The sequence below is a fragment of the Gossypium hirsutum genome, chromosome A03 (assembly GCF_007990345.1).
Source record: "Gossypium hirsutum isolate 1008001.06 chromosome A03, Gossypium_hirsutum_v2.1, whole genome shotgun sequence".
Lineage (NCBI taxonomy): Eukaryota > Viridiplantae > Streptophyta > Magnoliopsida > Malvales > Malvaceae > Gossypium > Gossypium hirsutum.
Window position 1 is genome coordinate 110,978,603 of NC_053426.1, and position 14,717 is coordinate 110,993,319.

The 14,717-nt window shown below is 27.2% G+C and overlaps 1 protein-coding gene and 1 long non-coding RNA gene across 4 annotated transcripts; both read right to left on the reverse strand.

The window, feature by feature from the left end:
* Positions 1–6,969: 6,969 nt before the first annotated feature.
* Positions 6,970–7,764, reverse strand: LOC121222177 (uncharacterized). The gene is made up of 2 exons (XR_005919245.1): positions 7,650–7,764; positions 6,970–7,307 (listed from the first exon to the last, which is right to left on the reverse strand). It is a non-coding gene; the product is annotated as an uncharacterized lncRNA (long non-coding RNA).
* Positions 7,765–10,321: 2,557 nt separating this feature from the next.
* LOC107935009 (elicitor-responsive protein 1) lies at positions 10,322–14,712 on the reverse strand. 3 transcript variants are annotated; one of them, XM_016867538.2, is made up of 7 exons: positions 14,500–14,712; positions 14,298–14,402; positions 13,416–13,542; positions 13,008–13,079; positions 12,601–12,646; positions 12,243–12,507; positions 10,322–10,723 (listed from the first exon to the last, which is right to left on the reverse strand). In XM_016867538.2, exons 1-7 carry the CDS (start codon positions 14,534–14,536, stop codon positions 10,692–10,694), a joined length of 684 nt encoding a protein of 227 aa, XP_016723027.1. In that variant the 5' UTR covers positions 14,537–14,712; the 3' UTR covers positions 10,322–10,691. The 3 variants fall into 3 exon arrangements, with proteins under 3 accessions (XP_016723027.1, XP_040958141.1, XP_016723026.1); XM_041102207.1 differs by lacking the exon at positions 10,322–10,723 and adding an exon at positions 11,761–12,170; XM_016867537.2 differs by lacking the exon at positions 10,322–10,723 and having other exon boundaries at positions 12,177–12,507.
* Positions 14,713–14,717: the final 5 nt, after the last annotated feature.

Below are 14,717 nucleotides of genomic sequence, written 5' to 3' on the forward strand. Positions count from 1 at the left end.
TTTTAAAAAATATATATATTCTAAAATTTTATTGTATAAAATAATTTTTTAAACTTAAATCATGTATGAGTAAGTTTGGAAAGCACAGGATAATTAGATCCGAGTGTAATTATTTATAATTATCTGCATAATTACTTAAAATCTCATCCTTAAGTTAGTAGAATTCACTAGTTATAGTAATTATCCAAACATGTCATAGAAACACAAAAAATGCAATTACAAGTAATTTCATTGAAATTCAAATACTAAGGGCATATTTGAAAAACCACTTAGTTATCATATTTGAGTGTAATTACTTATAATTACACAGTTGTGACATGTTTGAGTAGTCATTATAATTAATAAGTCCTGTTGAATGGAGCCTAATCGGAGTACCCTAATTACACTCTCCAATTCTTATGGAGAGGGTGAGAATTTAAGTAATTATAAGTGTAATTATAAACAACTACATTTTTCGGTTACCTTATGGCTTTACAAACGTATTCGTAGATATTTAAGTTTAAAAAGTTATTTTGTACCATAATAATATTATTTTAATTTTAGAAATTTTAAAAAATTTATGGACGAAAGATTCTTTCCTAAAATAATTAACTTAATTACGTAATATATGATATAAATTTGGTATGAGATAGTTACATTTTGCTTATTATTTTTAATTTTGTTAATTTATTTGATTTATTATTTTAATATAATTATTTTTAGAAGAAGAAGTCGGAATAAACTCAATAAACTTTGCATGGGAATCATCATGCATGCATGATATCAAATTACACCAACAAAAATTAAGATGGAATTCACTAACGTGGCTGCCAGCCAAAATCCAACTCAATTTCTCAAAGTAAAATATATAATAATAATAATAATAAAGTAATGATGTAATACATTTTTTCTATAATCATCAATATTAAAAATGTATTCATAATTCAAGTTACCAAAACTAAATAATAAATTCAAAAAAATAATTTATTTTTTTAAAAATTAATATTTATTGAGAGGGGACTGATTTTTTTAAAATAAACTTGCGAAGTGCTGGTTGCTGGAAACTGATATATCCTTTAATGGGTTGGTTTTTTTTCGGTAGGAGATTTTGTCTCTTTAACTTTACCGAGAGTCTGACTGTTTGCTAGGGTACTTTGTGAATCTTCCACCAACACTATTTCAAATTGCTTGAAGTCTAAGTCTTCAATGAGTTGTGCTTGAGGTAGACAATATAACTACATTCGAGTTGATTCAAGATGACTCAGTTGAGTTCTACCATTTTATTGTGGTATGAGCTATTAAGGAAATTATTCAACGGCCTTGGATGATTAGAGTAACACATGTATTCAAAGAAATTAATCGAGTAGCCAATAAACTGGCAGTAATGACATTTTCAAGGTCTCTAGGCATATATAACTATATGTAATCCTCGGATAAAATTATTTAAAAACTATAATGATTGCTCTGGAATAATCTGACTATACCCAATTTAGTTATAATTTTGTCATTTTTCATGTATAAAAAGACAAATAAATTGTATAATATAGAATGTGGGTCGAAATATTTGGTGGATGATATAGTATGAGAAGTAGCGTTGAAAAATGAGAGCCATCATTAAATCCACCACGTTGCATGAAAAGAAGCAAATTGCGCATAACAAAAAAGAGAAGTAATAATAATAATGTTAGATTTGGTACGTACCAAAATTAGATCAGCTAATTAAACTGTTTATTATTCCCTAATTGATGTGCCAACACCCCTTACAATTCAGTTAATCAAACAGGTAATTAGGTGGCTGCTACTAAATCATTCACTTTCCATGTTTTTTTCCCCCAAAAGATTGATTTGATTTTCTTTTTAAAGTTAATTAGAACCAAATCTTTTAAAAAAATTCAAAACATTAAAGTAGAGATGAAGAATTCTTGATATATTTGTTCAATCAAATTTTAGATAAAATATCTTATAAATTCGTTAAATAATTGCGATTTTTTTTAAGTTCATGAAGTGTCATCCGTTTAGAGTTAATGAATCTCTCGATATATTTGGTATTGTCATCAAAAGAAGCCTTTAACTCTCAACTCTGTCAAGAGCTTGAGTACTTGAATGGACATTCATGTCAACAATATATATAGGTTCTAATTATATATGCTCTTTTTGAGACAACGTCTAGAACTACTCATAGTCCCTTCCTAACCCATAAATAGAAGGATAATGCACTTTAGTGCACTCGAACCCACGTCCTTCTACATTGGCAACAATGCCTATGCAAATAAGCTAATACTTAATCAGCTACACCATTAAATATTTAATCTTAAATTAATCGACAACAAATGTAAAATGACATCACAATGTTCAATTTCATCACTACAACAATTAATTTCATCATCGTCATTGTTTTTTAATCTCATCAATGTTAATCTCCCTTTCCATCCAAATCAACTTAAAAAAAAAGTTAAATAGTGAAAATATCTTAGTTTTGAGATCATATTAAATATTTGAGTTTCTAAATTAGTTTTCAAAACTTAAAAAAAAAATCTAATTACATCCTAAACTATCAATGTTATATTAATAAAGTCCTTTTGTTACTAAAATTATTAATTTAAACGTCATATCTCAAGTGAATATAATTTAAAATGTAAATTTTAAATAAAAATAAATATTTCGATTTTGAAGTTTTCAAAACTTTTCCAAAAGTTTTATTGTTTTCTCTTTTTTCGAGTTTACTTAATTTTTATTTTTATTTTTTTTAAAAAGTTTTATTTTAAAATATAGTATATAAGATTTGGTGTTTCATTTAACGGTTAAATTAATGATTTTAATAATAAAAAACTTGATTAATATAATATCGATAATTTAAGAATTTAATTAAAATATATTAAAATTATGACTTTAATAAAATATAGAAATGTAAAGTCTTGTGTTTTGGGAATACACAAAGACTAAGACTTGATAAAACGAGGAGAAAAGCACTTGTCAACTGCTCAATAACACTTTTCAGTAAGTAGGTTTTTTTTGTTTGGTTGTCTTTGTTACCATCGCACTAGAATATTGAAACAATAGGGAGAGTGTGTGTATGTGTATATATATATATATATGAGACTGAGGTTTCAAATTTCAATTTCAATTTCGAATATATTTTTTAAAATCAGTCAATAACACTAAACATACCTTTAAAATTGTGAACTACAAGAATTTAGAGAAAAACCAAACCAACCGAACAACCATGTCTTTCAACGGCCAGAGCTTGACATCCTTGACTTAATGAACTCATTAATGAAACCAGCCCCAACCACTGTTTTGAAATGAAGTGGAAAAAAATGGGAGTTGTGGAACTACTTCTTGTCTCCCACTGTTTTTCGTTGTGCACATCCAATTAAATTCAGAGTTAAATTGAGTCATATTTTTAAATCGGGTGGGAGAAAACTCTTTTAACGTTTATTTCTTCATTCACAAAACTCGAGCAAGTTAGTGTTTTGTTTAAACTTAATATTTTTTACCCACCTACTGGACACAGTTTTGGAAGATTTTCAAAGTTTTTCTTTTTTTAATATGGTTGGCTGTGAGTACTGGTTTGACAAAATAAGTTATAATTACCAATTAAATTATTAGTAAATTTATGTTTTGTTTATTTAATTTTAAAAAAGTTACAAAATTATTATTAAATTATTTAAATTTTTTTATTTAAGTCATTGAATTGTTAAAACCGCTATTGTATAGCCTTTTTTTTTCGCACCGCCTACACTAATTGAGAGCTCTTTTTTCCCATTTCTTTTATAGTTTACTTTTTCTTTCATGAAATAGCTTATAGCTTTAAACATAAAAAATCTGTTAACCAAAATCCAAGCAGCTTTCTTCTCTAATCCCTAACAATGACTATCATATTGACTTAAATCTAATATATGTTCTACTCGTCAATGGATACTGATCCACCATATCAATTCCCGATTCATCACTTGAAGTTCACTAGTTAAACTTAAAAAAAAAAAGAAAAAAGAAAACTTAATTATTCAATAACTTAAATAAAAACTTTCGAATAGCTCAAAAATTATTTTATAACTTTTTAAAATTAAATAATAAAAACATAAATTTACTAATAATTTATTCAATAATTCTTTACCCACCCAAATACCTATTCACTATCACAATGGTCACAGTTTTGGAAGATTTCAAGGTTTTTTTTAACAATCTGGTTGGCTATGAGTACAGGCTGGTTTGACAAAACAAGTCATAATTACAATAATCAATGAAAAAATATAAAATTAACACACACATATATATATTCCAGGAAGTACAAAGTGGGAACAGATTATTATATTATGCATGGAGCTGGTGAAACAACTGTTTCATGTTAGGAAAAAAAAAAGTCATGATTAAAGGGTAAAAACACAAAAATCATTAGTTAAAACAACCAACAAAGAAGAATATTGTAAAATTTTGGACATAAATCAAGCTAGTTCGTAGCTGTTTTTGTCCTTGTAAAGACAAAAGATGATTACCATGAAAAATTCCTTCAAAAAACAGACAGAATTTTAATCAAATCCAGTAGGTGAAACATGTGTGCAAAATCATTAAGATTCATATAGTAGGCAAATGATTATGATATGTGACATATTACAAATTTAGGACATGTTTATTATTTTACAAAGAAGGTCTAGATCATGTTATTTTTACAAATGATTATATATGACATTACAACATAGGATTCATCTAATATGTTTATGCATGCATTCAACATCAAAGCACATTGCAGTTTGTGCTGCAAGAACTGGGACCCAAAAAAGAAGAAGAAATCACCATTTCCCATACAAGAATGCCATTGTTTTCAGGTTATGGTCCTTCAATTGGAACCGTTTTGTAAAAATGTTACTTTATGAGCTACCCAATCAATTTCAGCTCATAGGTTTTTATTAGGGGAATTTGATTTTTCCGAGGAAATGTTTTTGAAGTGTTGGCGTTTGTTGAGGGTTGATAAATCCCGTCACTAGATTTGGTATCTAGTTGGGAGTGCTCATACTCGATTTTATTTTTGGACTTTATCTTCTGACTTTGCTGAGAGTTGCACCAGCTTCATAGAGGGGAAGTGCCTTCACCCATTATGCAAATCCAGAATTTGAGCTTTAGTGGAATTTGAACCTATGCCATATAATTAAGGCGAGATTAAGTGGTACTCAAGTTACTTGTTTAACTCCTATCTAGCTAACAGGCCCTCGAGCCCAACAATGGGCTTGAATGCCCAAGGGTGAATCTATAGGTCTAAGTAGACCTTCTCATGGGTTGGCCACTTGCCTAGGCTCAAAGGTCCACTTGTAAAACGGGAAGGTTTGGACAAAATACGAGGCTCAAAAAATAGGCTTGGGTAAAATTTAATGCACGTTTTCTATATGGGTCGGGCCTTGGGCAAGATACATTGGCCAAAGCTTGGCACGAATATATTATGTTATAAAAATATTATATTAATTAATATGTTAAATAATAATTTATATTTATATTTATGTTAAATCAAGAATCAAATATCAATTAAACCCACTACCCAAAACCTTAAAAAAAATATTTACCCAACTAAATAACCCAACCAAAAATATAAAAGTTTAAAAATTATATTTAATATAATAAATATTTATTTGTGTTTTTAATATAATAAAACATTTATTATATTTACGGTAGTGTTTTTTAATATAAATACTTTTTAATGTGTTAGAAAACTTTTGTTTTAGTTTTTTTAGTGCATTATATTTAAAAAAAAATATTGTTAAATAAAAAACAATCTAAAAAGAATCAAATATGGGCAGACTGGGTCAATCTCGAATTTACCTTTCATGTATAATTTTGATATTTATCCCTTTTGAATTTGGATATCCATTATTCGAAATTGCTTTACTTTTACAGATGATAGACTTATATTTTTGAATTAATTATTAGCTTTCCTTTTCATTTTTTTTATTTTAAATCATTTTCGACTTGCTAAATTCAATTATTTGATGGATTCAAACATTAACCAAATAATTCAATTTATTTGAATTTAGGTTTTTTTAGTATTACGTGGAAATAAAAAGTTACGATAATATTATCCATATGATAATATTTTATCGTATAAAAAATTTAAAATAAAAAAAATTTAAGTTAATAAATTCAATAATTATCATTTTGAAATTTTAAGTTTTAAAAAATAAAAAATTTAAGTTTAATTAAATTAGAATATAGAAATTACTAAGGGTGTTCAAACGGTTAATCGAACTGAATTTTTTAATCATTTAACTGAATTTTTTAATCATTTAACAATTAATCGAACTGAAATTTTTAAAAAAAATTAATTGAACCGAAATATTTCAGTTAATTCAATCAGTTAATCGAAATTTATATTTTTTTGTTAAAACAAGTATAAATAATATAAAAAATAATTTGATAATGTTCATTTGACCAAATTATTTGAATTAAAACTACATATAATTTGTATTACTAATTATTAAGTTTGGTTAATTCAGTTACCCAATTTCGAGCCGAATTAACTAATAATTGAATTTTCAAAAAATTATTAACCGACCTCCAACCAAATTAAATCAATCCAGTTGATTAATTTAGTTTTAACCAAAATTTCAACATCCTAAAAATTACCCGTGGATCCATGATACAACAACTAATAAGGGAAGTAAGGTTTTTTTTTCTCCTTAACATGGTAAAAAAAGAAGAAGAGTAGATTACACACTTGGTCACTCAATGTTTATAAGTTTTCATTTTAAGCACCAAAAATAAAAAAAGTTAGTAGTTTTAGGATTGCCATTACATACTTATATTATTTTAGTCACCCACTGTTAATTTGCCATTAAAGATATTTATTTTAGTTACCCAACTTTAGAAATTTTTTTCAAAAATAAAACTTGAGTTTTTACAATAAATTAAGATATTCAACTATTAAGATGAAACCCAAAATTTTCACCTATAAATCAATTCCAAGTAAATTTCCAAGTTTTTCTTAAGCTTTTCAAAACCGTATTGACAACAAATTGATCAAGCCATTGATTCATGGGTATGATCAATCCGAATGATTCAATTACATAAATCATTAAAAATTTAATAAAAATAACAATATTAAAAGCTAGTTAAATTTAGCCCAATTGAACCGGTCCGTATCTGTATACACCAATCTTGGCCCGGATTACATCAGCCCAATAAACTAAACTAAATAAGCCCAAACCCAAACCCATTAGTCAAACTAGGGTTTCAGAAAAGCTGAAACCCTAGCTTGTCTTCTGCCACCAGCCACACCTGCTCTTTGATGCCTCTGACGTTGCCTCAACACCGCCCTACCGTCCTCCATATTGCACCATCACCTGCAAGCAGTAACAAGAAAAGACAGTAAGGGAAAATAGTAGCAGTGTAAATGGCTATATAAGCCGAACAAAAAGTCATGTAACGGGATTTTTTTTCCCTTTGAAAGCAATAGAAGTAACCGATTTCTCCAAAAAACGCAAAGATCAAAGCAAGCTTTTGAAGAAAAAGAGAAAACAAAGCAAACACTATAGGGTATTGCTTCTTTCATTAGCATTTTTGTTTATTTTGAAAATACCCATACACTAAACAATTATACACACATACATATATTTTTTTCCATTAAAAAAAAAGACAATATATATTTATATATAAAAATATAAAAAATAGAATAAAAAACTTACTTTTCAGGATTTGCGGTGGCCGGCGACGGCGACGGCGACGGTGGTGGTGTGCGGTGGCCCTTCTGGCCGGGATTTGGGGTTGCCCAGAGAGAAAGGGAGAATTCTCCCTTTTTTTTTGAAACATCAATGAAATGAGCTGTTATAAAAAAAATTGTGGGTTTTATAAGCTAACCGAAACGGCAGTGTTTTGGGTTCCCTCCCCAGATGCAAAACGACGTCGTTTTGGGGAGAGAACCCGTGACCCGACCCGCCTGGGAGGATGATCCACGTGTTTTTTTTAACGGAAGGCCTATTTGCGCATTTAGCCCTTCCGTTTTTTCATATATTTACAATCAAGCTATTTTACTTTTAATTCAGCCCTGGAATTTGTCGCGCTTTTTAATTTGGTCCTTGGCCACGCGCTGCATTTTAGGATGGGGAATATTGCGCTTTCAATACTTCTAGGCTACACGCATGTTGCAATTTGGTCCTTTTCTCTTTATTTCTTTTTAAATTCGCCCCAAACTTCGTTTTTGTTTCGATTTTCGTCCTTTTTCACTTTTCCTTTTTTTCTTTTTATTTATTTTATTATTTATTATGTGTATATACATGTACGTATTTATGTAATGTATTAATAGTTTTTTTATATTATTATCATTTCTAATATATATATATATCGTATATATTTTTATATATATTATGTATATATTTTTAATATTATTAGTTATATATCTTTTATACTATTTCATGTATATATTTTTATGTTATCCTTATTATTATTAATATTAGTATATGTTTTATTATATGTATATATCTTTAATATATATATGTATATACTATGTAAATATTTCAATACTATATTATGTATGTATTTTTAACATTATATTACGTACATACTTTTAATATCATTATTATGTATATATTTTTAATATATATATGTGTATATTTATGTAGTATTATTAATAGTTGTTTTTAATATTATTATTATTTCTAATATGTATATATTATATATATATTTTCAATACTATGTATATACTTTTTAATACTATTATTATGTTTATATTTTAATAGATATACGTATGTATATAGGTAACATTATTAGTGTTTTTAATATCATGTTTCCGGCACTTTACTAATTATTATTATATGTATATATATATTCATATTGTTTTTATTTCGTGTTTAATACTATTATTACGTTTAACATCGCATGCATTGTTATTGTTTTTAATATTATTGTCATATTTATTATTTGCTTCGATGAATTTCGAACTCTTTTATTTTTGTTTCTCACCCATTCTGTATCAGTTTGCTTTTCTTATTATATTATTAGCATGTCATTATTTTTATTATTATTTTCTTTTTATTATAAATATTATTTTTATTTTTATCCTAATGCTCTTATATTATATGTTAATATTTTTCATTCATTATATCATTATTTGCACCATTTATTTATTTATGAATTTTTATTTTAAAAAATATTTTTACTCATGTTTTTTAATTTCAATAAATAAGGTAACGTACCGATTTAACATTAAGTCGTGGATTTCATCGCTATGTTGGGTGAATATCAACGGCTAGTGTTAAAAACGGAACGCCCTTCTTAAAAGAAACCGAAATTTTAAAAATTCTCGTGTTTTGATCGGATCACGATTAAAATTTAAATTGAACTTGTATTTTTTAAAATTAAGACAGCACATGTTTAACGAGATACCAATTTTGGGCGTCACGAGGGTGCTAATACCTTCCTCGTTCGTAACCGACTCCCGAACCCTATTTTTTTTTCTGGCTTTTGACATAGACCTAAACTCGACCTTCTTTTTGTTTAAAAAAATAAATTTTCTTTTAAAAAAGAGGATTTATTAGGTGTCCGATCACACCTAGGAAAAATGATCGATGGCAACTCCCTTTTTAATAAAATCGAAAGTTGGTTTTCAAATTTCCAATAAATCGCCTCAATTAGTGACCGAAAGCAAAAATTTTACGTCGTTACAGTATCAATTCCCGACTTAATTAATCTAAAGGCTTTTTCTAAATTGGTAAACCAAACAATTCTCGACCAAACTGGCCAATCCGATTTAGTTCATATAACCATAATTTTTCGTATAAAAAAATCCAAGTAGTTCCTTATCAAACCCCCCAAATATTCCCCTCATACTAAAAGGCTAAAATTAGTTTTAAAAAATATAAAAGAAATTAAAATAAAAAAAATCCAAATTAAAACTCCAGGTCTTTCCCTCCTATTGAAAACAACTAAAATTAATTTTTAAAATATAAAATAAAAAATAAATTAATTTTTCCAGTAAAAACTAAACACACGATTTTTCTCTTCCCTTTTACCAAGGAAAAAAAAATCTAAAATTAATTCTAAAACAATAAAAAAGATAAAATGATTTTTCTAATCCGAATTTCCCTAATAAAATCTGTTTTTTTCCAATTTTTGAAAAAAGACAAATTAAATTTTAAAGAGTAAGATAAGTAGCCAAAATAAAAATTTACTATAAGTGACTAAAGCAAGTGTATCTAATGATAAAGCAACGGCGAGAGATTAAAATGATAAAAATATGTAACAATACTTAAATTGTAAAATTTTTATTTTTAATGTTCAAAATGATAATTTATGAAATTTGGGTGACCAATTATATAGTTTACCCAAAAGAAAATTATTCAATGATCTAAATAAATTAACATAGAAAACTTATGAATTTATTTATTTATTTATTTTTAATGCTTTTTTGTTAGAACATCAAATCATAAAAGAAATACATAATAGTTTTCAATAAGTATATTCTTAGCATTGTTTTACTTTTATGTTTTTTTTTCCCAGCAAATTGAGTACTTCTTGTATTTAGAAAAAAAAAGTGTCAACAATTTCAAAGGAAAACAAGAAATTACTTTTAATTTCCACTGCTTTCTGCTATTTAATTAATTTTTTTTAAAAATTTTCTTCCCATATAAAAGAATAAATTCCTAATTTTCACGTTTGCCTTTCATTTTTCTCCATTTTTCACCCAATCAAAAAAAAAATTTCAATCATTTATACAGCTCCCCTCTGGATTTTTAGTAAGGTGGGTAAGGTCCTGGATATGGACCTGCTTGAAAAAGAAACAAATGGATTTCAGAAGATTTCAATATTTAACATGTACATAATATAGGTAAAATTACTGCACAGGTCCCTGTATATAGCTCAGTGTGCATTTTGGTCCTTGTACGTTAAAAAAATTGCAAAACAGTAACTTTTGTAACGGTTAAAAGAAGAGTTAATTTTATATGGTATTAATTATATATATATTTCAATTTTTTTTCAATAATCTCATAGGCTTTGATCCATAATTCTTTCTCAACTCATAAATAGAAGAATAATACATTTCCTATATTAACAACAATACCCATGCAATCGAACTAAAACTCAATCAATAATATTAATTATATTTTAAATTAATTTCATATATTATTTAATTATATCTATCCAATAAAATTAATAATTTTTGACAAAATTATACAAAAGGTCCTTGTACTATGTATTCTTTTTGTAGATTTAGTCTCTTTACTAAGATTTGATAATTTCTAGTCCTCTATTTTTTGAAATGTATATTTTTAGTCCTTATGCCTACTTTTTCATTTTTGTTAGTTGAATCAAATAATTTTCCATAGCTCATTTCTTCAAAACATGTAATTATTTCTTCATGCAATTGGACAAATATTATACCAGCTTCTCTTCTTTTTTTCCTTAAATGTGCAAAATTTTGTCCAACTATAAAAAGTAATATCAAGATGTACACATCACATCATCAAATGTTTAAATAAATAATTTCCTCAAATTATTTATAAAATTAACATAAAAGGTTTAACTTCAGAATTGAAATACATATTTTAAAAAATAAAGACTAAAATCGATCAAATAATAATAGAGACCAAATTCACAAAAAATTGCATAGTACAAGATTTTTTTTATAGAAATTAATTTTTTTTCTTAAATCTTAATGTGACACCTCACACCCAGCTCGAACGATGAACCCAAATGCAAGATGTCACATTTTGTTGCTGATACAACTCAAACATATTGTTATCGGATATTTACATTTAAATTAAATTAATAAACATAGCATTATTCTTAGATTTCCAGCTATAAGAGTAAATTTTTCAACATGAATCAATACTTGAGATTAATGTCACACAAGAATTAAGATCAATTACGAAATTAAGATACTAGTACTAGCTCAAAGTATCAAAATAGTGGACTTGATATCTATACCTAACGAACAGGGTATCAATACTTGCCTCTCTTGTTTCAAGATTTTTTTCTTTGATGTTTCCAAGTTTTGAGGCTTGACCCTCAAGCCTTGATACTTTAATCTTAAGGCTCGAGACTTGAGATAGAGCATTTTTAATTTACTTTCGATGTTTTGAGGACTCGAGACATAATGTTGTAAAAAATGATAATTTTGGCATTTTGTTCGTTATTCTAAGGAGAATGAATCTTTGTGTCCATTTTAAAACTATAGGGACCCCAATACACTTGGTCTATAATATAGGGACCTGCAGAGTAATTTTGCTGGTATTATATAATTAGTGTCAAAAGATAATCTAATATGTGACCAATGATGTTACCTGGAGGGTAATAGGGTGGAGGAGGGTAAGCGCCTGGTGGACGAGGGTATCCGCCATATGGGTCTGGTCCAAGAGGATACGTGGCTGGAGGATATAAGGGTTGTTGAGGATAACCACCAGGATACGGTGGAGCTGGATAACCCGCCGGACCTGGTGGTGGATAAGGAGCTGGAACAGGTGGTCCGCCGTATGGAGGTGGTTGATGAGGTGGCGGTGCATATGCTGGTGGTGCCGACGGTTGACTATATCCTCCTGAGGCTTGGTGCTGCAAACAAATCCAAATAAAACCCCAATTTTTTTATAGTTCCAAAATGATATAAATGGAGAATAAAGTCTGTAATAATATCGGTGAGTCTACTTTGGCGTTGGGATAATGCAGTATCAGCTGCACTTCTCCTGCAAATCTGCAAATTATGTGAAACAAAATTAGAATAAATTTAATATTTTATTATCTAAAATATATTTATTCAATTTTTTTTGTTTAGAATTAAACTCTAATTTAAAATATATATTTTTTATACAATATAGATTAACTTTATTACAATTTAAATTTATTTTTTATATTATAATAATTAAACTAAGATAAAAAGATTAATTTAATTCGACTCCTATAATATAAAAACCTTACAAATACTTTAATCCATTAAAATTTAATAACATTCCACTAATTTCAATTTTTAAATCAGACAAGGAATGAAATTCATAAAATCAAAAGCAAATCCACTAAATTTCTAAACTTCCAAAGTAGGTACAGAATTCAAATACCTGCCAGTTTTGGTTTGAATGGCCCAAGAACTATCATCATAACCTTGAGAAATAGCCTTCTGCAATTGAATTCTGAAAATAAATAAATAAATAAATCCCCCAAATGAAATTTAGAGCCAAATTTGTAAAGGGGAATATATATATTTTGTGAAAATCCTAAAACTATTATAAAAAATTTTATATTAAAAATTAAATTATATTTTGTTCTTTTTACTCAAAAATAAATAATTTAGTTCTTATACGATTAAATCAAAGAGTAAATTATTAATAAAAATAACCGATTTGGTAATCTAATGTGTATAGACTAATTTATCTATTTTTAAATAAAAAAATAAAATGTAATCTAACTCTTAATACAAAAATTCTATAATTCATTTATGGTTAAAAGATTCAAACGATTGGAATTACCTTCCATAGCCTATTAAGTCATCACTAGATAAAGTATTGCTGTTCCAGACCACTACATTGACCTCTGTCAGCCCTTCAAGCAAGGAGAAGGTGAACTTCTCTTGAAATATGGGTGATTTCCCACCATCTATTATAATAAAAAACCCATATTATAAAATTTCTCAACCACTTCGACAGTCAGTTAAATAATAATTAATAAAATATTATAAAATTATAAAATTAATTTAATTATCATTTCAATCTCTTTTCTCTAAATTTAACAATGCTACCCCATTTCTTTTAAAAAGAAATTCAACTTTCATTTCTAAATGATTATCCTCTTTTATTGGTAAAAAATAGTATAGAGATATTTTACTAAAAGTTTAATTACATTTTATTATTTTTACTCAAAATAATGGATAAATTAGTTTTTATATAGTAAATTAAAGAGTAAAATAATTTTTCTGTTAAAAATTTTATCTATTTTTGTTGTTAAAAACTGATAATTGTACGTCAACATGAAGTACATCTGATATGTTAAAAACTGATAATTGTACATCAACATGAATTACATCTGACATGCTACATGCGACTATCTAATTATTATCAATAACACCGGTTTTTAAAAATACAAATGGATAATATTTTAAAAAAAATCGATTTACTTTTTTATCTAATTTATGAAAACTATATTACCCATTTTTTTAATAAAGGAACAATACAATCTGACTTCTAGTATAAAGATTACATGTTAATTTTATCTCTTTTGTTTGAATCCAAATACATATATCATCTCAATTAATTCTATTCCCATTAGCATAATATCAAATTTCATTTTAATCTCAACACAAATCAATCAACATGAACCCTAAGATTCCAAACAAAAGAAAAAGAGAAAATTACCAGTGCAGGTTTTTGTACGATACTTGGTGTTGGCATATTCAAGGCAAACGTAGGGATCTTGCTTCGAGAGCCATTCTGTATCCTTCAATTTTTTACACCCCACAACTGCCTCCCCAAAATAAACACAAATAAATCCAAAATCAAAACAAAAACAGGAATTAATTTAATTTAAACTTGAGAAAGAAAAAGAAAAATAGATTACCAGTAACGTCGAGAATCTGGCCTTGAATACCCGACATTGAGTTACAGTTCGGAAGAAAACGAGAACTATAATTTAACACCCCGAAACTGTAAATGAAGAATCGGGGTATAAATTTATTCCTTTTGATTTTAAAAAGGCCCTTTTAATGGTGGGTTTTGCCTTTTTCTTGTTAATTCTCTGTGGTGGAGAATTTTGATTGAATTTCAAGCAAAATTGGC

Bases quoted from the DNA above. Each gene is read 5' to 3' on its own strand.
- LOC107935009 (XM_041102207.1), bottom strand. From the start codon at position 14,536: ATGTCGGGTATTCAAGGCCAGATTCTCGACGTTACTG. The intron at 13,543-14,297 runs GTAATTTTCTCT...TTATTATAATAG, and splicing joins TCGTACAAAAACCTGCACTG to ATGGTGGGAAATCACCCATA. The intron at 12,171-12,242 runs GTAACATCATTG...ATTACTCTGCAG, and splicing joins TCCACCCTATTACCCTCCAG to GTCCCTATATTATAGACCAA.